The sequence below is a fragment of the Aethalodelphis obliquidens genome, unplaced genomic scaffold, assembly GCF_003676395.1.
Source record: "Aethalodelphis obliquidens isolate GAN/ISIS:26980383/991018 unplaced genomic scaffold, ASM367639v1 scaffold14, whole genome shotgun sequence".
In the NCBI taxonomy this organism is placed as follows: domain Eukaryota; kingdom Metazoa; phylum Chordata; class Mammalia; order Artiodactyla; family Delphinidae; genus Aethalodelphis; species Aethalodelphis obliquidens.
The window spans coordinates 20,159,604-20,186,751 of NW_020837958.1; the positions used below are offsets into that span (position 1 = coordinate 20,159,604).

At 40.1% G+C, this 27,148-nt stretch overlaps 2 protein-coding genes across 5 annotated transcripts in view; both read left to right on the plus strand.

Moving 5' to 3' along the window:
- The first annotated feature begins 1,660 nt into the window (after positions 1–1,660).
- Positions 1,661–11,978, plus strand: LIN7C (lin-7 cell polarity scaffold C). Its single transcript, XM_027115148.1, has 5 exons — positions 1,661–1,726; positions 5,246–5,364; positions 5,624–5,695; positions 7,412–7,621; positions 8,218–11,978. Exons 1-5 carry the CDS (start codon positions 1,690–1,692, stop codon positions 8,371–8,373), a joined length of 594 nt encoding a protein of 197 aa, XP_026970949.1. The 5' UTR covers positions 1,661–1,689; the 3' UTR covers positions 8,374–11,978.
- A 1,188-nt stretch (positions 11,979–13,166) lies between these two features.
- Positions 13,167–27,148, plus strand: part of LGR4 (leucine rich repeat containing G protein-coupled receptor 4) — a 109,597-nt gene continuing 95,615 nt past the window's right edge. For 3 of the 4 annotated variants that reach the window (XM_027115142.1, XM_027115144.1, XM_027115143.1), the window contains exon 1: positions 25,621–26,330. In XM_027115142.1, coding sequence (XP_026970943.1) covers positions 26,146–26,330 — 185 coding nt within the window. In that variant the 5' untranslated portion in view covers positions 25,621–26,145. Of the gene's footprint in view, positions 14,480–18,363; positions 18,428–25,620; positions 26,331–27,148 lie in introns of those variants that run through there. The other variant, XM_027115146.1, reaches the window with a different exon arrangement.

The following is a 27,148-nucleotide window of genomic DNA, read 5'->3' on the forward strand; positions in this document are numbered from 1 at the left end:
TAAGAGAATATTAGATGTTGCAAAAAGGAAACAGAGAAAAGCTTGAAAAACCAAAACGAACAGAGCATCAGTGAGCTATAGACGATGTCAGGCAGAGGAATATATGTGTAAGTGGAGTTATCAAAGGAGAGGAGCTGGAGGATGGAGGAAAAGAAAAGAAGAAACAGCTGCAACGTCTGCGTTTGTCTTTCTCCACGTGGTATTATTCTCAGTGCCTAGCAAGGTGCCTGGAAGACATTAAGTGTTTAATAAACATTTCTTGAATATCTGTGGCAACAAATGACAACAATGAATAAGAGATAAGTACATGAATGCTTTTGCAGGATATAAGGGCCATTAGGGGCCAAAGAAGGGGAAGAGGATGGAGAAAGGGAAGCTTAGTAGAAGTGGCATGTCTTCTGCAGCCCTGGAAGATGGGTTCAGTTTGAGGATGTATACAGCTTGGAGAACCAGAGGAAATGCGGAAGGGCATTCCACATAAAAACGACATAAATGAAGACTTGGAAGCAAGAAGAAACATGGTTTTGAATATTCTGCCTCTATTGGAGTGGTTATTGCATTGGAGGGATAATGAGAAATGAGGTTAGATAGATGAGTTAGGCTCAGAGTATGCAAGGCTTTAGAAAGAGGAAACAAGAGGAGAAGCCATTGAAAGTTTTTGTATAGAAACCTTTGATGATGGGATCAGGGTTCAAGGGGGAAAAGAGAGTATAATGGTGGCATTCGGATGGATTAGAAGAAAACATTATAGTTGAATGGAAAGGGTGGATCTGGGGCAACCAGGAGGTTAAAACAATCCTGTCATGAAGTGTTGAAAAGTTGTTTGTCAGCATAGACTACCGCTCAAATAAATGTTAGTGGAATCTGAATACTGGGCAAATTAATATTTCACTTAAACTAAGGTCTAAAACTTTTCTTGGTTCATGAATTTCAAAAGTGGCCCTAAGAATCTATAATGTGTTAAGAATATTATTTGCTTCCCAATATTTCATTTACATAAGATTTTGGATCAGCTTTTTTAAATTGTTGCTTTGGGGTGCACCAAAGTGCCTTATTTTCTCGCTCACCCAGGTATGTTTCATGCTTTTTGCACTTTCCATCCTTATTCACAAACAGATTTCTAGGGAAAATTCATGCCTTGGATTGTTAAATCAATTAAAGCAATGCAGCCACAAATGGAGACTTTATATTTCATTTACACACCTGTCATCGAATCTCATTGTTTAAGAATGTAAAGAACTCGGAGACAGGACTCTTTGTCGGACAGAGGGGGAAACTGAGGCCGAAAGAGGATAAGTGAGCAGTCCAGGCTCACAGAGCCACGAATGGTCAAGGTGGAACAAGAATCCAGACTCTCCCACGTGGAGCCAAGAGTTCCCAAGAGAGTGGGATAAGGCTTGAATCCCCACGCAGGGGGCACGAGTCGGGAAAGGGGCTCTTTTCAATCGTAGTTGGCCGGGGGATTTGAGAACTTTACGACCGCTGCAGCTGCAGCACAAGACCGACCTCGGAAGCCCGGCACATAGGTACCCCGTACTCTAGAGACGGCCACGACGCTCGGAAACACCGCTCCCGTTCTCGCGATACTGGCCGGCCCCTGTTCCGGGCTCCTGGCTCCCGCTAGGCCCCTCCCCTCCACCTCAGCCCCTGTGTCGTCATTTCCTGTGGGTCTACAAGCAAAGGGAGAAGATGGCGGCGCTGGGGGAACCTGTGCGACTGGAGAGGGGTGAGTGGGGCCGAGGCAGGGACCGACGTGGGCGGAGGGGGTTGGGGAGTGCCTTATCCCCGGGGGGCGTGGGGCAGCCAAGCTCCGAGACCCGGAACCAGGTTGTCCCTCGCGCTGGCGCCGGTGGCCGCCGACGTTGCTGCGCCCGGCCCCGGGGAGGCCGCTTGCTGTTCCTGACTGATCCTCAGACCCGTCCTGTGTTCACACGAACCGTTCGGGAGCACAGCACAGTTCACCACCACCTGTCTGCATTCGCGGACACAACGCTGCACACGCTCTCCCTGGGTGGGCACGGCAGACGCAGCGTTCAGAGATGTGTCAAGCTGAGCAAACAACACACGCCCAGTTCGGACAGGCTACACACACTGCCCGGTGTTGGTGCGTGCACAACCCAGTGTCCCCGCCTTCACCCACACAGCCCGGACACACAGCGCGTTCCCACAGAACGTTCCCGCGTCCCCTTATTTGTGCACAAAACGCATCATTACTTCCACCACAACCTCACTTGTATTCGTATTGGGGGTATTTCCTGGCTGTGGGGCCCCTCCCGGGTACGGAGAAGGTGCTTTAAAAACACTCCTACTGAGCTGGTCTTGGGAAGAAGGTTACATAACTAGGCGGAATCGTGATAGATTGTAAAATACTTGAAAGTGCAGCCTTATTCCTTCTTTACAAATCCTACGATTGCTAACTGGCTGGTGGCTTGCTTTTTAGAGCAGGCTGTCAAGGAAAATAAAACCCGTTCTGCTGAGTAATTAGAAACGGAAAAGCCAGTGGAGGTACAAGGCTATGAGCCTTAAAGGGTCCTGTTGCAGATTTTCAGCATTCCACTCTTCCCCAAATGCTTTATTTCAAATAATTTCAAGCATACTTTTGACACACCAGTATTAGAAGTCATCGGTAAGAGTCAAAAAGTACAAACTAAACATTTGGAGTTCTAGTAGTAAACAAAGTATAGGATGGAGATTGAAAATATCTTGAAAATATTAGCATTTGCATTTACACTCTGAATATTAACTTCTGCTCTAAGAAAGGAATACATTTTTAGAATTGTATGTGGAGTCTTTCCTCATGCCTTCACACAAACTAGTGCACGCTTAACATTGTTTATCCCTTATGGTGTTCACTATTTGTAAGTCTCTTTACAAGTGATGTTGTTTTTCTCCAGCCCACCAGACCATTAATTAAAGTATCATTTTTGACAGAGGAGTAGCTACTCTGGGAAGACTTGCTAAGTTAGGCCTAAGACTGTGACATCTTCTCCCTGAACACAATGACACTGTGCTTTGTAGATGGGAACAAATTTGTTTGGTGTTAACAGGAGTAGGTGTTTTTCTTTGAAAGCCAGGTGTAGGATTCTAACATGTTGGCGGTCTTTTGTATTTTTAAGTGCAGTACAAAATATGAAACTTCACCTCTGGCATTTAGTTTTGGTAGTCATGGCTTTGTTTTCTCCTATTTAAGAGTTCATTTTAGTTCCACAGTAGTTCCACAGCTTAGAACCTTAGTAGGATGAACTGCCGGTGGATGCCATTTAGCAGAATAAGAAAGTCAGATTACACCAACTCTGATTCTTAATACTTAGCATTATGTTTAACAGACTTTATTAAGAAACTCTTCCAGCAATCCTACAATATAAAAATAGTGCATATGATCAAGATCCTGAATGCCTTCAAAGTCGTCAAAACAAGATTCAGTGGAACCCCTTTGAGCACATACTGGGTACAGTGTAGGTTCAGTAAAGAGTATTTTACTTTTTCAGTTTTTTGTTAATTGGAAATTTTTATAGAGCTTACATATTGTAATTTTGTAAGTTAGAATATTTGATGAACCAGCACTCCTCATTCACCAGCCATTCTGGTGGTGGGAGATCAGAATGGGGAAAGTCTTTTTCCATTGCATTGGATTAACAACAGTTTAAGCTTTTATTACCTGAAATTGAAGAATCTACTTCTTTCTTCACTACAATTTATTCCTAGGTTTCCAGATGCAAACACATACGAATTCTATAAAGAAAAAAGTTCCAGTCCTTCAGTATAATATAAAATTCAGAACTTCTTCCATTTAAGACAAAAGGAGGCAAGGAATTTAGAATAATAGGTACTCTAGCCCCCTGTGGTACAAAAAAAGTTAAAAACAAAAATCCAAGGGAGATAGTCAGTGTTGGAACATGACTGAATCTTGTAAAATTTCTTAATTCATAAAATACTTACCCTCACACTTCCCAATGAGACCTGCCTAACATGCTTAATGTATTTGTATAGATGTGTAGAATCCCTTGTTTCTTATGATTAATTGGTCCTGATGTAACATAACATTTATGCTCGCTATATGCCAGACCCTTATCGTGTATTTTTGTTTTAGTCTTCAAGTAATTCTTATAAAGGAGATACTGCTATTTCCATTTTACAGTGGAAAACAGACACAGGGAGGTTAAGTAACTTGCCCAAGATCACACAGCTGTTACTGAGACCAGATTCACAGTGTTTTAATAAAGACAAGCTCAGTCAAATACATGTTTAGAAAATACAAAACAATTTAGAATAATAGGTACTATAGCCCCCTGTGGTACAAAAAAGTTAAAAACAAAACTCCAACGAGAGTTAGACAGTGTTGGAACTTGACTGAATCTTATAAAATTTCTTAATTCCTAAAATACTTAGCCTCACACTTCCCAATGAGAATTGCCTAACATGCTTAATGTATCTGTATAGATGTGTAGAATCCCATACACTGTGTATCCCAAATACACTGTGTTAATGATCCTAAGTTGAAAACAGACCAGTTAATTTTACTCACTTCTATCATTGTTTTAAATGTGTTCCTGCGAGTAACTGCACCTATTATTGAAGAGTTTTCCTATCTACATACATATTACGTTTCCTTTTGGGAAATAAACAGTGATTTCACTAGCACACTGTTTTATACTGTTCAGTGCTTTGGTTACTAATGATGGTAGGTAAATTTTTATTGACTAAATAGCTTCTGGTAATACTGTCAGCTTTTCTGAAGCAGTACAGTGTTCATGTGTCTATGACATTTGAGCTGCAGTCCTTTCCTGTGACATTTAGTACTTTATATTTGATTTTCCTGTGTCTCTCAAAGGTGCTGTTTTCCAGATTTTATGCTGGTGCAACATCAGTATTCCTAATCCACAGTAAAATTTAACATTCTTCTCAGACTTTACATTCCCATCCTCCATACATGAACACACACACAAACACACCACACACAAGTTCATACTCATGCTTTTTCTCTCTGTGTTATACGTATTTCTTGTTAGTCGTTAAGGAATGAATCCTAAATGCTGCGCTGTTACACAAGCATTTAGAGAGTATTCTGGGACTTCCCTGGCAGTCCAGTGGTTAAGACTCCATGCTTCCACTGCAGGGGGCACGGGTTCAGTTCCTAGATGGGGAACTGAGAGCCTGCATGTCGCGTGGCATGGCCAAAAAAGAAATAAATATTAGAGAATATTCTGAGAAAATTATCTATCAGTGTGTGTTTGTTTAACTATAGATATTTGTAGAGCAATTGAATTGTTGGAAAAACTGCAAAGGAGTGGAGAGGTACCGCCACAGAAACTGCAGGCTTTACAAAGAGTCCTTCAAAGTGAATTCTGCAATGCTGTAAGAGAGGTGAGTAAATAGTATTAAAATTTACTAAAAATTTGAGTTAATTAGGGTAAGGTAATATTCTGAAATTTGGGTTCAGAGTTTCTTAAAAAAGTGAACTTTAGAACCTGCCTCTCTTGTTTTTGGAATTTCTAATAGAAAAACATTTTACAAAGATGCATAACTTTGTCTAAAATTTTAACACATTCAGTAACTTCACAAAGAGCTCAAACATGGTATATTCTGAGATTTAAAATCGCAATAATAACTTCGGGTTTTGCAGGTATATGAACATGTTTACGAGACTGTGGACATCAGTAGCAGTCCTGAAGTGAGAGCTAATGCGACTGCAAAGGTACATTTTTTTCATTTATTAAAAGGGAGAGGATTCTTCATAAATTAAAGGTTTAAAATGTGCAATTATTAGATTCACGATAGGCTTATTTTGAAAACTAACAGTATCTTTCAGGGTACACTAAACTTCTCGATTCCTGAGAAATAGGACTTTTTTAATTGGTTTTACAAAAGATATTTTATGCAGTTTAGATGATGCATTAAAAATATACTTGCACACAAATAATACATATATACATAGTTGCTATATGTAATGTATATATCATTATTTAAATATTCATCAGAATTCTGAGGTATGAATTATTAGCCTCACTTTATTGGTGGGGAAGCATCAGATTAGGTTACTTACCTCAAACCACACAAATAGTTAATGGTAGATCTGGGGTACTCCCTCCAAGTTGCGCTTCACTTTCTCCTTAACCTTAACTCTGCAAATAGGAGGTTACCTCTTCAGAGCTGCAGGTGGTAGGTTTTATGTGCTTTTCTCTGCCAGTATTTTCCTCAGATAATTCAGGCATTGACCTCAGTGTCCATCATATGTGGTTAGAATAAGTTAATATCGGCAGTAGGTGACTTAAATTAGAACTAGTCATTAACAGGTAGTTTTTCATTGATAGTTACTGGTTCACAAAAGGCAGTATTGGATTCTCTGTTGAGTACAAACACTTAAACATGTGGGTATTATTTGACAGAGTAGGAAAAAACGATTAAAACTTGGGTTTAATTGCTGACTTTCACAGCTGCCTGAATTTCTGAGCCTCAGTTCCATTATCTGTAAAATGAGGCCTCTTTCAGAGCTTAGAATGTGATGGTATTCAACAAATCTTGATTTTCTTTCTCTCTTCCTTCCCATGTTTGCTCACGTACCCTGATCCAACACAAAAAAAAGAGTACCAGATTACTTAATTATCTTTAAAAGCAAAATGAAACCCAGAATCTCAACTCTGTTAGAATTAGTCTAGATTAGTCTAAATTTGAAAGTTTTAAAGATGTGGCTCTGTTTCACAATTCACATTGACTCTGTGTACCCCTCTTTTTTTCAATATTGAGTTATTTCTTGATGAGTTAGTATACAGTGCAAATAGTACAGCCGCCAGAATGACTGCATTACAAGGACAGCTGCCTCTGTACAGGTTGCGTAGGTGGGCTGCGCCCTGCCCAGAAGCCCCTGGAGGGGCCAGGCTTCCCAGCCCCCAGAGCTCAGGGCTGCTGGCATGTGAGGGGAGGGGTTCTCCTCTTTAGTGTGCACATTGTTCATCTTCCTAGCAAGCCTGCTTGCCAAGCACTGCACATAAGTTCTGGGCACTGGAAGGCCTAGGAGTGGCCTGAACGACCTTAACACTCCTGCATAATCCCAGGGTAGGCTTTTCACTCATCCTCCTTAAAACACCATCTGCTTAGCTTACCTTCACTGTCAGTGCATTTGTGGGCATTCAGACGTCAAAAATATTTACTTCAAAAGTGTTTTTTAAAAAGGGACAAAAGAATGAAGTGAACAGGGGCTTCACTGGTGGCGCAGTGGTTGAGAGTCCGCCTGCCGATGCAGGGGACACGGGTTCGTACCCGGGTCCGGGAAGATCCCACATGCCGCGGAGCAGCTGGGCCCGTGAGCCATGGCCGCTGAGCCTGCGCGTCCGGATACCGCAAAAAAAAAAAAAAAAAAAGAATGAAGTGAACAAATGTCCTGTTTTTTTAAGGACGTAAAATTTTCTTTCAGGCTACTGTTGCTGCATTTGCTGCCAGTGAAGGACATTCTCATCCTCGAGTTGTTGAGCTCCCAAAAACAGAAGAAGGCCTTGGATTCAATATTATGGGAGGCAAAGAACAAAACTCTCCAATCTATATATCCCGAATAATTCCAGGTGGAATTGCTGATAGACACGGGGGTCTCAAGCGAGGAGATCAACTCCTTTCTGTTAATGGAGTGGTAGGGATGCATTTTATTTCTACTTGTAGCAATGTGTTGTGACCACTTGGGGGTGTACTTGAGTTATAGAAACAGAAGATGTAGGGAAAAACCAAAGAAGCTTTGTAGTTTAGAAATCCCTTGGGGGAATCTTAGGCACTACTGTTTAGTAGAGTGATACTTTTTGAAGCACTTTGGGTGTGTTTTGCTTCTTTCCAATGTAAATTAACAATGCTTAGTGTGATTTTTATGAAGTAACTAAGGTCCTTAGTAGTTAAGGCAATACATTAAATTAAAAGTCTATCCTCAATTTAGTCTTATAGAATGGCAATTGCCTGATTTACTTCTGACCTAGTGAAATAATAGGGCATGTAGATTGATATGCTAATTATTTGGAACCTAAAGAACCAGTTCCTAAACTACAAACAGAATATGATTTAGCAGAGGATTTTACACTGATTAAAATGATAAAGCAGGATTATTTCATAGGTTTATAGTTTGAAATATAACATTAAAAATTTTTTACTTGTGTATATTTTAAACATTTTTCATTTTGAGTTACTTACAAAACCTAGATATTAATTGTGTTTGTGTCTGTGTGGTTTTTCTTTTCCTAGAGCGTTGAAGGAGAACATCATGAAAAAGCTGTAGAACTGCTGAAAGCAGCTCAAGGAAAGGTTAAATTAGTAGTACGGTACACACCCAAGGTCTTGGAAGAAATGGAGTCACGCTTTGAAAAAATGAGATCAGCAAAACGCAGGCAACAGACCTAAAACTTTACACTCCATTTTGCTTTTAGATAGAGAAGTTTTACTTGTGACCTACTGATGGCCGCAATGCCAATGATTGTAAAAAAAAAACAAAAACACTTCCCGTGAAATCCTCCTTGCCATTTTATAAATGCCTATTTTAACATCATTTATGGTTCCAGAGATGCATACACTTTTTTCTGACAAGAAAAAGTAAAAAGGTGATGAGGGCAATTCCGTCCTGCTGTTTTTACAGGCCTTTTTCAACAAATGCAGATTTTGTCATAAAGTTGTTATAGATTTTTAAAAATGCTTTTTTAATATTAAAATGTACTTTTACATTCTTAACCTTTTTTTAGGGAAAAAAAGTTTTCTTTATTTGGCTGCTTATTTAAAAATAACAGTTCTCCATTCTTTTCTTTGCTTTTTTTTTCACCTGTAACATTTCTTTATGGTTTTCCAAGAAATTAAACATAACAGTCTCAGCTACAGCAGTTTATTACACTATCAATGTTAACATTGATGCGTTTTGTATTTGGAACACACACATAATATATATTATCAATGGTAAATTATAACTCAGCACAGTGGAAGTTTTTTACTTTTATTTAAACATAATATATAATGAATATTCATTTATACTGATTTATAAAAGTTTTTAAACACTGATACAATCATTGCTAAAATATGTATTCTTTCATAATATTTGAGTAGTGAGGCAAGAGAATGTAATTTGATTGTTAGCAATACTGATAACATCTTTCTATTTATAGTCAACAATATATCATAAATTACAAATGCAAAAAGAGGTTTAGGTTTCATCTTTTGCAAATTTTTTTAATGCTATTCATTTTTATTTAAATATATTTCTTATATTTTCATCGTTCCATTTCTAGAGATGAGCCAGTTAATAAGCCAGTGGTGGGAAATAGCAAAGAAGAAAAAGTAATACCTTTAACCTCACTAGGCTAAAGAGTTACACACACTTAAGTAGCTCAATTTAAAGACTTGATATTAAATAGGAAAAAGATAGAAGGGTATATTTAAGATATATAGAAATCATGAGGTGATACATTCATAAGAATCTGCAAACGCTTTGTCAAAATGAGTAAGAACTCATTCACTAGTTGGATTTAGAGATGTGATCTTTATGATTCAGTTATAATGATGGGAATTCTGAGATACTTTGATTTGTCCACTGGATGTCACTGTTTTACTGAAAGGCAGCTATTAGTGGATGACGGTGACTGAGGTCTTTTTAAAGGCAGAAATTAAAGAGGTAAGGTTCATTTTCAGACACAACTTACAGGAACATTTGTCAGGCTTTTAAAAATTTTAAGTGACAGGTGCTAGAAAGAAAATAATGGATTGAAATACATAAGGAATTTACAATAATTATCAACCCTGTGTAAAGAGTGGGCATTTTGTGACATTCCTTCAGGAAGAATAGAAATGTTTATCTTTTTCTGCATGTTTGTGAGCACTGTGAGTCTTAAAAGATTATTCCAGTTTCCAATGATTTTCAGAATAAAAGTCAGCATTGTTATTTATCTTTTAGGTATTGAACACTGGATTGCATGGTTGAATGTGTCTTTAGTCCACTACAAAATGTGCTTGTTATTGATAGGATCATGTTATTAAATTGTATATTTCCAAATTAATTGATGTTTTAAAAATGTTGAGACCAAAGTAGTGTAGAAGAGTTACAGACTTAATTTAATTGTAAAATAATTAGAGGTATTTGTTGTAGAGCTTTATATATTAAAGAGCGGTATCGGTGCATATAAAAACAGTAATATTATTGTTATGCTTGTATTCTTGCATTACATGGTAACTAAACCCTGAAGAAATCTTAGTATTACTACAGCTGCAGTAGCTTTTAAGGGTGTGTCAACATTTCATTATAAATTATAGCTTCCTGGTTCAGTATCTCAGCTGTTTCAGAACTTTCAGCCAAGTTAAACCTTTCTTGGTGTTGAAACTTAGTAAGTTGAGTAAGCTATTTTTTGTTTCTTCTAGAGTAATCCACAATCTGTTCTTTGTGTGGGTTGGCACTTATTTGTAATTCTTAAAATATGGATAGCTTAAAAGAGCCAAATACAGTAGTTTTGCTTGCTCCCGTTGAGCATGAGTAGCAGTAGTTTATTTTCTTTAATGCAGTTTTCATAGCGTATCCCAGAATTTTAAATCCTGACCATAGAAAAATGCAGTCATTCAGTGGCAGAGATGTACGATAGTGGTCTAGTATAGTGAGGAAATGAAGGCAATTTTCATCTTATAAATGTATGATTCATGAACATAACTAGGTACATAGTAAGTATATAGTAGGTGTTTGATTTGTAAATTATAAATATAAATTATCTTCCCTTCCCAATTTCCATTTATTTTCTTGGTATTTCAAAATGAGTTGACTCAGTGATTCTCAGCCTTAGCTGCACATTAGAATACCCTGCAGGCCTTTCAAAAATAATGACACTTGAGTCCCATCTGATACCAACTCAATCAGAATCTCTGAGGTGGGGCCAGATGCTTAGTTTTTCAGAGCTTTCCAGCTGGTTCTAAAGGACACCGAGGGTTGAGAACCACTTGTTTTCCCCTTTATAAAATGCTCTAAGTACACTTTTGGAAGTATCAGAATAATTCAGTTTACAGCTACTACTAAATAGCTGCAAATGTAATGATTGGTACAATTTCTTAGTAATTTCTTTAGGAAATAAAGGTACTTGGCATTCCTTATTTGGGAAGTAACTACAGCCTCCCTTTTTCTTTCTTTTTTTTTTAAGTAAAATATCAGTAGTTTAAATGTAAATTTTTAATGTCTGTCATCTTTCTGCCCCCTTTCCCTTTAAAACTTTCAAAAATAAATGTTTATTATTTGAGAAGCATATTTAAAAGTTACAGATGAGAAATATTTTCATTGATAATTATGTGCTACCTTCATATGGCCACTTTATCCATTAGTATAACACTAGGTTGTAGTGGCCTAATTCTTTGGGGTTTGATAATTCAGATGTGTTTTTTAAAAAACAAAACATTGTCTTCCTCTTCTAAATTTTTGAAAGTTACTTTGCTCAAGTACTTTGGCTCAATACTTTGTTTACAATACAAATGGATATTATAGCATTTAATAGAAGAGATGGCTACGGATTATCTGAAAAGAATGTCAGCATGACTTGATGTAGACTTAAAAGAATATATGTTGTGAGTATTTTATTATGTGGAATGATCATTGAAATATTAAGGACTCTAGTAATTGTATTTCCTGAATAAATGTATGTTTATGAATTTTCTAACATATATTTTTGTTGTTCCTCTACTGACAATCTGGTTTATAGTTTTTATTGTCCAAAATGTTACTAACAGTGTTTCTTCAAAGGTGGTTGTAGTTCTATAATGATGAAATAGTGGAAAAGCCCAAATTGCTTCCACATTAACTTTCAAGAACTTCCAAACTAATTTGTATCTGGACATAGTTTTTAAAAACGTTAGTAAACAGTATGCTTCTACTTTAAGTTTGAAGTAAAGGAATATAATAGCCAAAATGGATTTAATGCTTTTTCAGTGGATGGCTTCATTTATCAATTTAATTCTGCTTCAAAGGCTTATTTAAAATAAATTTGTATTAGTTATATTCTTGTTCTTTGGATTTGAAGAATTTTGATGCAACTACACAATGTGCTTCTGAAAGAAATGTATAAAATAACTTTTAAATGAGGTAAAAGCATACTCTGGTGGTTACTGGAATGAAACTTCAAATTCCCATATTTTGCTTTGCCTTTCGTAAAACGTAAACTACAGAAAAGATTCTCTTGTATTATTTTAAGAGAGGCTGTCTGGCATGTGATTGAGAGCACAGAATCTGGAGCCTGACTGTCCTGATTTGTAATCCTAGATTCACTATGACTGTGTAATCTTACACAAGTTACCTCTCTGTGCCTTAGTTCCTTCATCTGTCGTGTGTAGTAAGGATGCCTATACGTGTCATATGATCTGTAAATCCCTTAGAAAGGTGCCTGCATAGTAAGTGCTGTTTGTTTGTGTTTGCTGTTATTTTCGAGTATAATAGCTTCAGGACCTTATTAACTAAAGGAAGACATTGTGGCCAAATAATTAAAATTAGCAAGTTCTTATTTTTGATGCCTAGAAAACAGATAAGCAACCTTTAAATTATGCTTGAAAATAAGAAATAAGATGCATAGGAATTTTCAGATTTCACTCTGATCAAAGAAACTCCTGGAATTCTAAAAGTAGTGGAGTTTGAGGGATGTAGGGTTGAGGTCGCATTCAGAATGAAAATCATAAGAAAATAAGTCCCAATAAGGGACTTGTTCAATCAGAAAAGCAATTTGTGGGGAGGATATGTCCTAGAGACAGTGGATTGCTGGAATGGGCTTCAGACAATACAAGGCATAATTCACCATAGTGAATTTTTTAAAGGCATAAAATTATACAAGCAACCAGGGGTACAACGAAATATATTTATTGTTAGCCCTCAGTTTCTTCAAAATTTCAGTAAACCAGAATACCCATTCTCTAAATCTTTAAATTCTAGTTTTGTTATATTCATTATCATTGATTATTCTGGTTTTAATATGATGAAAAGTTTTGTACATGTATTTCTTCAGTGGCAGTTTTTTGTACATTTATTTCTTTGGTGGCAGAAAGCCTGCGTGAAATCTTTAGGACTCACTTTATATACAGAGCAAAAGTAAATTCATGCAGAGCCCATTTGTCAACTTTATTTATTTTTTTTATTTTTTTTTTAAAGTCAACAGCTTTTATTACAAGTCACAGATTTCATAGAAAAAGGATGTCAACTTTATTTTGATTTAAACTTCTTTTAAAAAAAAAAAAGGACAAGCACTTCACACCAACAGCAAGTTATGTGTAAGAGCTCTCCTAATTCTCATCAGCTACAGAAGCATATTTTGGACACAGTCAAGATTTGGTCCTTTTAAAAAGTTTTCTTTAGGAGAGAAAGCTTGGAAGAATTCTAATTTGTTAGTCTCTCCAGAGTTGTTCTAAACAATTGGATTAAAAACTTTAGCCGTTGGCTGCAGATAAGGTCCCTTTACATGGCAGTTACTGCATTTCATCAGAGAGTAACAAAAACCCAAACGTTTAATTTTGTTTTTTATTTGGCAAAGAAGTGCAATCTGAAAGCATGAAATAGCCAAGGGAAAATTTTTATTTCTGGTATCTCTTACTTGACGTACATTGAACCCAGAGTTTAGGTGCTAACTTTTGACTTTGTGTTTTAAGGTATTGTGGGTTGAATTGTGTGTTGTCTCCCCCACCCCCAAAAGATATGTTGGAGTCTTAACCCCTCAGAATGTGACTTCATTTGGAGATAGGATCTTTAGAGATGATAAAGTGAGATGATTAGGGTGGGCCTACTCTAGTATGGCTGCCGTCCTTATTAAAAAAAAAGGTAAATTTGGACACATATGCACAGGGAGAACACCATGGGAAGATGAAGGCAGAGATTGGGGTGATAGTTCTACAAGCCAAGAAATGTCAAAGATTAACAGCAAACCACCAGAAACAAGGAGAGGCATGAACAGATTCTCTCCCTCAGCCCTCAGAAGGAACCAGGCCTATGGACACCTTGATCTGGGACTTCGAGCCTCCAAAACTGGAACGTTAAATTTCTTCAAGCCACCCAGTTTGTGGTACTTCACTATGGCAGCCCTAGAAAACAAATGCATAAGAATCCATGTTCTGGTGGCATCACTATTGAAAATGGGTGCTGAAGCAAAATTAAATGTGGCTCCTCCTCTGTGCAATAAAAGGGTCTCAGTAGAAATGGTTTTGGTTAAGAAACGATGGAGTCCTGGCCTCTGGGGATGAGGGGAGGGGTTCTTTGCTGTGGTTGAAATGCTTATAACACCCATGCATCTGTGTAATTGAGCTGTGCCTCCAGTGGCTTCCTGGGCTTATCAGCCCCTCAGAACTTGGCTTTTTCTTTTTAGGCTGCCAGTTACTAAATTAGCTGTATTGTTCTCAACTCAAGGACTTTCCAGGAGTTGGCAGTGGCAGAATATTCAGCACTGAGGAGAGGCGTTTCTGCAGCAGCCCCTGCTCTGATGGGAACATGAGCGTTTGTCTCTGGCCATTTCACCCTGTAAAGGTTTGTGCTGGCTCCTTGTGCGTGCCTGATGCAAAGCAGTAATTCAGCCACAGCTGATTGTGCTGTTCCCTCAAAACTTCCCCTTGTGCTTAGGATAAAATCCAGATCCCTTGCCATGATTGAAAAGGTTCTGCATAATCCATTCCCTACTTCCTCTCAAGCCTCGTCTCATCCTAGTGCCCCATTTGCTCTACTCCACTCCAAATCCCCCTCACTGGAAGGCTTGCCCTCTGGTTCTTCCCCTGGGTGGCTGCTCATTCAGGTGTAAGCTGGAGTCACCACCTCTGTTAAGCCTCCATCTGTTCCATCTAAAGGTAGGTTCCTCTATTAATATGGCAACACCTTGTTTCCTTGTTTATGTTACGTGCTTAATTGTGCCTTCCCATTAGAATTTTTAAGTTCTAATCACAGCAAGAAGGATCCCAACTGTTTTGTTCACATTTGTTCCCCCATCGCCTAGCACAGTATGGTGACTTGTTATATATACCCTCTTGAATTGGCTTACTTTTCATAATTCCACAGGTAGATCAAGAACTTACACTGGAACCATATAAAAACAATAACGATGGTGTACACCAAGATAGGGGCACATAACTTTCACAGAATCAGAGAAACCAAATAGTTTTTCCAGAATCACACTGTTAGTGATTAACACAGCCAAGATTAAATCTCAAATTTGTTTTCAAAACCCATACTTTTCCACCAGTGCCACACTGCACTTTTAACTAGTATTTTCCTCTTTTTTTTTTTTTCTGGCCATGCCATGTGACATGCGGAATCTTAGTTCCCCAACCAGGGATTGAACCTGTGCCCCCTGCAGTGGAAGCATGGAGTCTTAACCACTGCACCACCAGGGAAGTCCCCTCCTCTCATTCATTTTTTAAAAAACTTACTGAAGTATAGTTGATTTATTGTACAATGTTCATTTCTGCTGTACAGCAAAGTGATTCATTTCTACACATTGTTCTTCATATTCTTTTCCATTATGGTTTATCACAGGATATGTGGAGTTCCCTGTTATACAGTTCCCTGCTATACAGTAGATCTTGTTGTTTATCCATGCTATATATAATAGTTTTTTTGTTTTGCTTTGGTTTGGTTTTTCTGGCGGCGCCACGCAACTTGCAAGATCTTAGTTCCCCAACCAGGGATTGAACCCAGGACCACGGCAGTGAAAATGCTGAGTCACAACCGCTGGACCACCAGGGAATTCCCAATAGTTTTTTTTTTCGTTTTTTAATTGAAGTATAGTTGAAGTACAATGTTGTGTTAGTTTCAGGTGTACAGCAAAGTGATTCAGTTATACATACATACATATCTTTTTTTCCTCATTTCTTAGCTTTCTCAGTGATTTGGGTGGGTTTTTGTTTGTTTATTTGGCTGCTCTGGGTTTTACTTGTGGCATGTGGGATCTTTAGTTGTGGCATGCGGGATCTTTAGTTGCAGCACGCAGCATCTTTTTTTTAGTTGCGGCATGTGGAATCTAGTCCCCTGACCAGGGATCGAACCCCGACCCCCTGCATTGGAAGTGCAGAGTCTTAACCACTGGACCACCAGGGAAGTCTAGGTGTTTTTGGTTTAGATGTTTTCTTTTTTGAGCTAGAGTCCTGTGTCACACATGCACAAAAGCAGGAGAGTCAGAGGAACAAGAAAACTTAATGTACTTTTAGGTGGTGATGAGTGTTAGGAAGTCCAGCAGGGTAAGAAGGCTGAGAGCCAAAGAGAAAATAAGACTCTTAGGGACATTAAATATCCCTAAGACATTAGATGTCTCAGGGACATTAAATCACTTGTCAAGGTTCACAACCTGTGATGCCACAGTCCCTTCACATTCTGGGCTGAGATGGGCTCAGGGACACGGGCCTACCATATCTGAGCAGCTAGCTTTGTGATTTTCTTTGGAGCCTCCATACAGCACCAACTGCACGTCCCATAATGCTTGCAGTGACAGTACTATTTTTTTTTTTTGCTGTACGCGGGCCTCTCACTGTTGTGGCCTCTCCCGTTGTGGAGCACAGGCTCCAGACGCGCAGGCTCAGCGGCCATGGCTCACGGGCCCAGCCGTTCCGCGGCATGTGGGATCTTCCCGGACCAGGGACGAACCCGTGTCCCCTGCATCGGCAGGCGGACTCTCAACCACTGCGCCACCAGGGAAGCCCCTAGCACTATCTTTTAAGGATTTACTCTGTGCTCATGATCCCTTTCTATTAGTTGTCCTTACCATTTATTTCCACTGGCTCCCCACCCCAGCTGGAATACTAATCTAAGCACCTCACCATGACCCCCCAGCCCTGTATGGCCAGCCTCTGCAGCCTTCCTCACACTATTTCCCCTCTCTAGTCCCACTCGTCCCCTTTCTCCAACATGACAGACCTTTACACTTGCTGTTCCCTCAGCCTGAAATCTCCTTCGCCCTCTGCTGATAGGTATTTGTCTATTTTGTCAGCCCACTCCCCCTCCAAGATCATAAACTTCTTGAGGACAGGCAGGCCTCTGTTTTGTTTCCTGCCATGTACCCAGAGCTGAGAACAGTGCCTGGCACATGGCAGACGATCCATACTTGTTGAGAGAACGATATGAAAGAACACAGTGATGCTATTTTAGAGAGTGAGGACAGGAAAGGCCTCTCTGAGGAGATGACATTTGAACAGAAACCTGAATGGTATGAATTGAGGAAGTCATCTATGTGACTATCTGGGGAGTTGGGGTATGGACAGGGCCCAATAAATAGTTTCTCTTCCCCACTATGTTTCTGAATATGGCAGGAAATAAATGAGTTGGCAGATGGGGACCAAAATACCACCTTTATTATTTATTCATTCATACTCCGAGTATTTATTGATTATCTACTCTGTGCCAGTCACGTTTTAGAGGGTAGGGGTGCAGGAGAGAACAGAAACGAAGCCCTTGCCCCCTGGAGCTCACTTTCTGTTAAAGATGGGTCAGGCATACATACCTTAGGCTTAAGAAGAAAACGTCCTTCCTCAAATTAGCCATATTGACCCTCTTCATCTGGACCATGACTGAGTTCTCATCATCTCCATTCCTCAGGGGCAGAGCTTGCTCACTCCCTAGACCCCATCCCTAGAAGGGCAGAGGTGAGACAAAAATGCCTCTTCCTTCTTCCCAGATTTACCGATCTCCCATGGTGTGAGCGCTTCTAAGGGGGGAAGCAGTTAGGAGTAGCAACTGAGATGGAAGTTAAAACCTAGAAATTGTGGTGTCTTTGTAGCCCAATAAAAATGTAAACATGTAAATAATTTTGTAAACAGTGGCTGGGAACAACACAAATTTTTAAAACACTTAAAAATTCTTAAAATTTGCAAATATTGACAGAATTGGAATTTTTTAATCTAAATGTGTCATTTTATAATATGAACATTTTTCTTTTAAAACTGATTAAGGAAGGAGTCAATAACATGCATACACCCCCTTTTATCCCCACCTTCTTCTTTAACTAGAACCTCACAGATTTCTTAAACTGTGTATAACCTTTTTCTCCTACCTTTTTATATTTTACCACCAGGTGGCACCAAAGTGCTGTTGAGTCTACTTTAGAATTTCCTAGTAGTTCTTGCTAATTAAAGATCAGGCCTAAGTTTTAAAATGTACCCAATCTTTTCTTTAAAGCCCCAAAGTAATATTTCAATGTATTTTATGAAGTTCAAACCTTTGTAAAAGTGGAAAGAAAAATTTCCAAACACATTCTAAAAGAAAACAAAACAAACCTATATAAATTACCAAATTACAAGAATATCTACCATTCAGTATATAGGTTTTGGGGAGGGAGGGGAGGATAACTGATTTAGTATTATTTTGGCCCTTCTACTAAGTATGAACAACTTAAGTTGACTGGAAATTATTTTTGTCTTTACATCTTTCAGTTATCTTCACCCAAATTCAAACTGGATGTTTGATCAAGAGAAAAGTCGTTTCAGAGGGGACATGGTAAGTTCCTTTAAATAAATCAAAAACTGAGGTACTGGGATTAACTGGCTTTCTATGACACTAAATTTGTTTTTTTTTTTTTTAAATGTTCTCTTTTCCATGAAAATTAAAAATACATATTAAACCAAGTATAGAGTGGAAAGAGCAACTGACCTAGACATTAGCTCCAGTTCTGCCAGTGACTCAGTATGTTGCCTTTGGTAGTTTAGTTATCCTCTGTGGGTCTGATTTCTCTCTGGTAAATGAGATTTAACCTATGATCTCCAAAGTTCCTTCTGTTTCTGAGGATTTCAAAAGTATCAAGAAGAAAGTTTGGCACAGCATAAGACAGAACTTTCTAACAGCTGGAACTGCCACTACCAATGGCAGTGTGAATGAGCTGACGGTAGCTGTATCCAAAAGAAGCAGAGATGCTGTTGAACATTCTTAAGCCTTAGGCAGGTGATTGAACAAGCCTTAAGGTCCTTTTTAAGCCTAAATTTCTTAATTCTGTAAGTTAAATTGAATTGTAAGCTGCCTGACAGGAGAGACTCCAAATCATACCTTATAGTCAGAGGCTGACAACAAAATGCACCTCTCAGATCTCTGACTGCAGGGAGATTAACTGACCAACAATCCTGCTGATTACATCAGAATCAGGAACTTTTTAAATATGGAGAATCCCAGGCCCCATCTCAGACCTACTGTATCAGAATCAATGGAGGTGGAATTTCTATGTTTAAAATCTTCTCCAATGACTTCCCTCGTGGTCCAGCAGTTGAGACTCCTTGCTTCCAATGCAGGGAGCCCGGGTTTGCTCCCTGGTCAGGGAACTAGATCCCACATGCCGCAACTAAGAGCCTGTGTGCCACAACTAAAGGAAGATCCAGTATGCCACAGCTAAGACCTGGCACAGCCAAATAAATAAATAAATATTAAAAAAAAAATCTTTTCCAAGTGATTTACCTGTGGACTGACCTGCATAAATCTAAACTGTTCAGTCCCCAGCAGAGTAAGTTGTGAGGCCTAGGTGCATGGTAACTATTCCTTGAAAAAAAATTCCCCCCCAAAAAATGTTGAAAAGCTTGACAAGTTTGTGTTATTTTGGAATAAAAGGAGAAACTGGGAAAGTTACTATAATGTGTTTCCCTAATATCTCAAGGTCCTCTATTTTCTCTTTCATATTGAATTTTTTTTAAACTTTCCTCATAATGTTCTATAAACTGAATTCATATATTTTAACACTAACCTGAGGCAAAAAAAAAAAAAAAAAGAGTTAATAAATAGTACCAGATTTTGTCAACCAGACCCCAAGAAAGCATTTTTGGCATCACCTTAACATCCAGTGCCATTGATCCAGTCTCCAGACCTTTCCTTGCTTTGCCCTTCTCCAAGGTAATCTTGAAAATTACAGATGGTTGGTAGATTGCCTGAATTTTTAGAGCATTGCCTCAGAATTTTTTATGTTTGAAATGATTTTAAAGACATTTTCAAAAACCTTGGGATTTTTAAATTTTTCATTCTGATTGCCACTCCTCTTATTTCGAAGAGTCATAGCAGCTGTCATTAGACAGAAAGAAAGAGAATCACCTAAGAGGTGTTTACCCAAGAGGTCTTTTTTGAGACAGCATTAGGTGTCCAGGTCAGGAAAAGAAAGACAACCTACAGAATGTAAAGTATTCTCTCCACATCCTCCCACAGTTTCTCCTTGAGTCTAAAATCTCTTATTGCCTGCTTTTCTAGATTTCTTTCCACATATATTCTTGTAGACAAAGAGAGCTTTCCAGGACACTTCAGCAGCAGAACTACCCTCAACCCCACTGCAGACTCCCACCCCAAGTGTTGGTTTTCTATACACGTCTTTTATGGGATGCCCAGACTTTGCCTGTAGTTCTTTGGAATAATTGTCTCATGCTAAGGTCTTTCCAAAATGTTTAAAGTTCTATTTGGAATTCTGAGGGAGTGAAAAGGAACCAAATTCTATGACTGAACTCTGTGTTAATACTTTGGCCCTAACAAATTCTCAGCATGACTAGGTGATAATCTTCCCAGTTTTCTATTCTGATTTTTCTCCCTTTACTTTTCTATTACAACACCTGGTTACTTTAACGCTCATTTAATTTTTTGCCTCATTCTGTTTCTCACCAGTAGTTTATGCACTCAGACCTTGGGATCCATGTGCGGTTCTGTAATTCAGAAATTGTTCCTTTGAGTCTCATTCTCTTCTTGGGTTAGATTTGAAATGGAAAGATTGGGAAAATAAAATCAGATTTAGAAAGGATTAGGAATATGTATTAGGAATATTATGTGTAGGAAAATATTTCTGGTATTTGTCCTAATGTTTTGAAGTTTGGGGTCAATATGGGTCTTCAGAAGTACTGAAAAGGACATCTGACCACAGGATATTTGACCAGGTCAGGAAACTAAGAAATTTTGGATCATGTTTTGAAAAGGTCTGGCTTTAAGAATGGCCTTCAGAAAAGAGAAAAAAAGAAGAAAGAGAAAGAGAAAAAAAAAAAAAAAAGAATGGCCTTCAGTCAGTCACACCAGAAGCCTCACTGTCAGTCCTCACATCCCAAAGGTCCATCAGTTCTACACAGATGGCAGAGGAAAGAGGGCCCAGAAGCCCAAACTTGACCACTTGTGTAGCTTAAAAAGATATTTTTAGTTTTTCAACAACTTCATATTGTTATTTTTTTGTGTGCTTCAAAATAATCATTGTTATGTTAAATTATCCCTAAAAAATAGATGCTATCTCCTGTGCAAAATAGGACCACTGTACAGACACTGAGAGTCAGAAGGAAAGGACAAGTGAGTGAAACACTAACTGCAAGCCTCTGGGCCCAGTGTGGGAGCCCCTCCAGCCCAAAGCCCCAGATGCAAACGTGGAGGCATCAGAGCACAGAAACAAGAGCATTTATCTTGAGGACTCAGTTGCTAGAGTAGATACATATCAGATGTCTGATGGATAGGGATTAGACTTGATATTCTTTCTTTATTTCCTGAACCTATTATGTTTTGAAATGTTTATGTATGTATATGTACATACAAATACCCATATATATGTATGTATATATATAGATACATACGTATTTTTAATATATGTATATGGCTTCTAACTTGAGGTGGCGGGTTTGGCATGGATGCTTTCATAAACTCAATAGCTATTATTCACTGGTTGTGTGATTGCATCAGGTCAAATATTTGGGGTGTCTTTTGGATGGGAGGTATGATAAACCCTAAGTGCCCAGGATAACTTCGACACCATTCATTCTAGAAAGAGAGGCGTGTTTAAGCTTGCAACAGATTCTTTGGGGCTTATTCTGCAGTATAATCTTCAGCATGAGCTCACCATGGAGACCAGAAGTTTAAAAGTGCTTGATGTCAACATGCAAGGAAAGATGGTTACCTTTGAGGCATGTCTTTCTGAATTTTACATAATCCTACAAATGGTTTTCAAAGAATAATTAGATTTCAATAAAGGATTAGCACCTATAAAACGGGTGGGAAACTATATGGCCCACGGGCCAGAACTAGTCCAACATGTGTTTTTGCCAAAAAAGTTTTATTGGAACACAGCCACATCTATTTGTTTATGTATCATTTATTTCTTGCTACAATGGCAGAGTTGAATAGTTATGACAGAGACCATGTGGTCCACAAAACTCCAAATTTTACTATCTGGCCCTAAACAAGAAAAACAAATATAAACAACCCAACAGAAAACAAACAGGCAGAGGAAATGAATAGGTAATGCATAGAAGAGCACACTAAATGCCCAGTAAATACATGAGAATATGCAGTTGTAATCAGGGAAATTCAAATTTCAACTACACTTTGATTTCATTCCAGGTGCATCAGATTCACAAATATTTAAGTCTCACAATATTGGTATTGGTAGGATGTAGGGTAATGGGGTTTCTTATTTTCTGCTGAAGGAAGCACAAATAAGTACAGTCGCTTTTGAAAGCAATTTGACATCCAATAGCAGTGAGTGCACATAGTCTATGACCTGGCCATTCTACTCCTAGACATACACACACACGTGTATAAAGGAAATACCTTTTAGAGAATCTCTTGGCATATATAAGGGAGACATGTACAAGAATATTCATGATAGCGTTATTAGAAAAAATACAAATAAGTTTCATATTCATAGAATGGATAAATACTGAGTATATTCTTTAAACAGAATACTATGTAGTAAGGAAAATGAATTAACAATAGCACATATTTCATGAACATGGATAAAGCTCACAGGCTGAATGAAGAAACCAAGTTGCAAAAGAATACAGATTGATATTCTTTATATATGCAAAACAATAATATATATTGTTTAGGGATGCACCCATACAAAAAGCATGAAAATATGCACGGGCATTAATTATGGAGTTTAGGAAAGGTCTTACTTCCCAGAGAGAGAAAGAAGGAAAGGAATATGATTGGGGAGAGGTACAAAGGGAACTTCAACTACATTTGTAACATTCTATTTCTTAAGCTGATTGCCGTGAACTCAGATTTTTGTTCTATTGTAAATTGGAGTTACTTTATAAAAGGTGAAATTCTGTACATTCGAGGACTTATAATCCAGTTATTACAGCACTACTGAAGAAACTTCACGATCTTCCAGGTTTTGTTTCCTTAATGGAGCAGCTTGCAGGTATGGCTTCTTCATACACTTGTGTAGGCTCTATATTTATAAGAATGTCTGGGTGAGGGTGTGAGTTGGACAAAATCCAGCTTGTCCATGAGTCAACATGCCCTGTGCCCTTTGCACAAAAGCCCCAAGGTGAACATCACTCGAAGGGTGTGCCTCCTTTGTTGCCCAAAAGTACCCTGCAATGCAGAGGCACTGTAGCTAGGCTCCGCTTCCTCTTATCCAGCCTGTGGATGCTATCCATTTACTCATCCATGGCCATGAAAAACTAGAAGGAGGAACCAGTCTGGAGGCAGAGTCTCTACTAAGTTTATTACTTGTTTGCCATCAAATTTTGGTTCATCCAGATATCTTTCTAGGTCCTTAAGGGTTATGTAAGAGCTGATCATTTTTCTCTAGTTGTCTGGGATAGTATCTTAAAAATCAGCGTTTTTTTTCCTCTCTTGGGGCATCTTATCCAAGAAGTGAAGACTAATTGGCTAGTTTTTCTTTAAAGCAAAACATATATAATGTAGCAACTACCAGAAATACTAAAACTTTAGCATATCTTACCTCTTTTTTTCTCTGCCCAAGTCCTTTGTTCCTGATATTTTGTCATCTTGGACAAGCTGCCAATTTGAATCCTCCTTTCTTACCTTCTTCATCTCCTAGATAATAGGAATTTATTCTGCAATAAAATCTACATCTCTCCTTCTTCCACAATCCAAATCTCTCCTTTCATCTAAGTTGCCAGCCCTAGGATCTTATTCCTTGGAAGCAAAGAATAAAGTTCTCGAAGTGTGGTTCAAGGACCACCTGTCTCACTTTCACTTGACATGTATCAAAATGCTGATTTCGAGGCTCTAAGGCTTTTAAGACACTTTGCAGTTTTAATCAAGCTTTGCATGTGATTCTTATGCTAACTAAAGTTTAAAAACCACTACTTTAAAAGAAAGGAAATGAATTATTTGGACAAATTAAAGTCAATCAGTATAATATATAATTGTTATAAAAAAAACAGCAGAAGATAGTGATACCTTGGCAAGAGAAATTCTGTCATCTTCCAGTGTTGTTACGAAAGAGAGACATTAAAGGAATCAAATAAAGAAATGAAATTAACAATTTTCTCTTCACTTGCTCATGAGAGTTGCTAGAAAATAATGGAAACGATTTAGACAATGGAAACCAATTTAGGGAAGCCTCCAAGGGCAACATACAAGGAACCAGGAGCCCAGGAGCTGTTCTGTGATGATCTTGGGCAGAGCACAGCATCTGCAAGCTTCAGATTTCTTATCTATAAAAGGTAGGGTTGTCCACCTACCTTTAATTTCTCTTTCGAACCTACAATTAGAGCAAATAGGTCATTCCTAAAACTTAAAGTCAAGGCATATCTGTATTTATTTGACTCTCAAGCGTGTGGATAAATTTATTGTATGTTAGTCATGTGCCCAACTGGGCATTATTTTTAAAATAAACTCCTGAATGTAAATATGATGGAAAATTTTCATTTTAAACTCCTTGGGTCTGCATCAACTTATTTCCATTTTCTTTAATTTTACTTACATGACATGAGTAATCAACTTGATGACAGTGACATTTTTAACCCAGCCTGCCTTAATTTAAAGTATCCGTGGCAATGTCTTCAAAATAGAGTAAAATAACCCAAAGGCACAGTGGAAAGCAAGAAAGGAGGTGCCCATAAAGCAGTATTTGGTACAAACAATGATAACAATAACGTGGGGTCTATTAAGCCACAAAAGTCCAGAAGAGGAAGGAATGCTGATAATTACCTAACACTAAAGTTGCTGCTGGCTTCTCAAGGGTAGTTACCTAGAACTCAAATGACAGCAAAAGCTGTCTGAAGAAATTGCCCAGTGTTCAGAAACATTACCTCCTTTGACCCTAACAAGATTCCTGTGTTCTAGGATTTTAAAGTAGATGAGAAAGCGATCTGAGTTGCGGTCACCAAAACTCTGTATGGTGGATGGCTAATTGCTAAGACTTAGCTATCAAGTGCATATCAAGGTAGATATAAAGATGTCAGTTGAAGTGAGAGGCGCTTGGGGGATGGGGGGTACACAGTTTTAATTTAGTATATAGCTAAAACTCAAATATTTATGTCAGATTAAGAGAAACCTTTTCTCTCCTCTTCAAAATCTTTCTTCCATTTGCACAGCTCCCAAAGTTCTCGCCATTTGGAACAGTGGAGAGTCATTTGAAACTTAACTGAATGCTGGAGGCAAGTTCTACTTTTCAGGTCATCCAATTTAGGAGATCCAATTTCTGCAGAGAGAAGACGACGAGTGGGGGAGGGAAAACCCAGATTCTAAGTCTTCGGATGCTTCCACCTTCGATCCACAACCTGCCACGCAAATCGAGCCAAGGCAGGGATTTTTGCCGCGAACCACCACCATCACCACCACCTTGTCACTCACGCCCGATTACCACGCCCCTCTGGTCCCACTCTCGGCCAATGGCGGCTCCTCTCTTTGCATAGTAATGAGCTCGAGACCTCCCCCGGCCAATGGCGCTCCAGGAGACGGGTTAGTTTTGCATGTACCTAAGTGATTTGCATAACCCAGCGGCTGGGGGCTTGGGAACCCGAGCATGCAACCCTAGAAGGGAAAAGGACGGGAGGAGATTGAGCTGCGGCTGCGAGAGAGCGAGAAAGAGCCCGGGTGTTTGTGCGAGAGCCGGGCGGGGGGCTGTGGCGAGGGGCCGGCATGGCTGAAGGCTGCGCTCCGCAACCTTGAAGAGCGGCTGCGGCGGGAGGCCGGGGACCGGGAGGCGGGTGCGATGGCAGAGAGCGGCCCCTGCAGCTGCGCCCGGCCCGGCCGGCTGGCCTGAGCCGCTGGAGGAACGGGGCTGCCTCTGCGCTTCCATGGAGCAGCGGGTAGGGCGAAACTCCGGAGCGCCGCGTCCCTGCGCTGCTGCTGCCGCGGACTGTTGAAGGGGCCGAGCCCCCGCGACTGCAGAGAGAGGAGAGCCCCCGGCCCAGCCCGCAGGCCTGCCGCCCAGGGCGGCGGGGGGCGTCGGAGGGCGCCAGAGGCGCGCCGAAGGCGCGGCGCCGCGGGAGAGGCCGGCGCTGGAGGCGGCCGCAGCAATGCCGGGCCCGCTGGGGCTGCTCTGCTTCCTCGCCCTGGGGCTGCGCGGCTCGGCCGAGCCCAGCGGCGCGGCGCCGCCTCTCTGCGCGGCGCCCTGCAGCTGCGACGGCGACCGTCGGGTGGACTGCTCCGGGAAGGGGCTGACGGCCGTGCCCGAGGGGCTCAGCGCCTTCACCCAAGCGCTGTGAGTGCGGGCGGAGGGGGCGCCGGAGGGGGTTCCGGGGGGCGGAGCCAGTGGCAGATCCCACTCCATCCCCAGTGTCCCGAGGAGGGGGGCGCCGTCACCTCCTTGCCCCGCTCCAGCGCCGCGAGCTTCACAAGCTTTGCCAGTCCGGGTCCGAGACCCGTGTAGCTCTTTTTCCCAGACTTTTCGGGCACGATCACCACCACCCTCCCCCAACTCCCAAGTGCGTGTGGGGCCGAGGAGGAAGGAGGAATCTGGAAACACTTGACCCTGGCAGCCTTTTCACGCGACTTTCTCTTCTCCCGCGAGCCCCTGCTCAGCTGGCAAGAGTTTTGCAGGCGGCAGGGGTGAGGGCGGCTAGAACTTGGCCTGAGTCTGAGACCGAGGCAATTTTCGTGGGGAAGCACCTGGAGTCTCCTGGGTTCCAGCATGTGGGGAGAAGAAAACACCTGTACCGCAGTCGGGGCGAATGGCCTTCCCATTTGGCCCTGTCCGGGGCGGGGGGCAGGGGTGGGAGCGACCTGGCACCTCAGTCCAGTTCCACTCCGGACTCACCAGCAAACGCCTGGGGTTCTGGAGCTCGCAGGGAAACGGGGCGAAAACAACGGAGAAGGGAGGGGGGGAAATTGCAGGTTTCTCTGGTTTCTCTTTTACCCAGCAAGGCCTTTTAAAGAAGGAATGCTGACCTGAAGTACAGGATATTGGAGGAAAATGAAAGTTCCAGAGCATAAGCTCTGCCTGTCCCAAAAGGGAGCAGTTTTCTGCTGTTCCTTAACCAGTAGAACTTTTCTTTTGAGCTGCCTGAGGTTGGGAAAGTC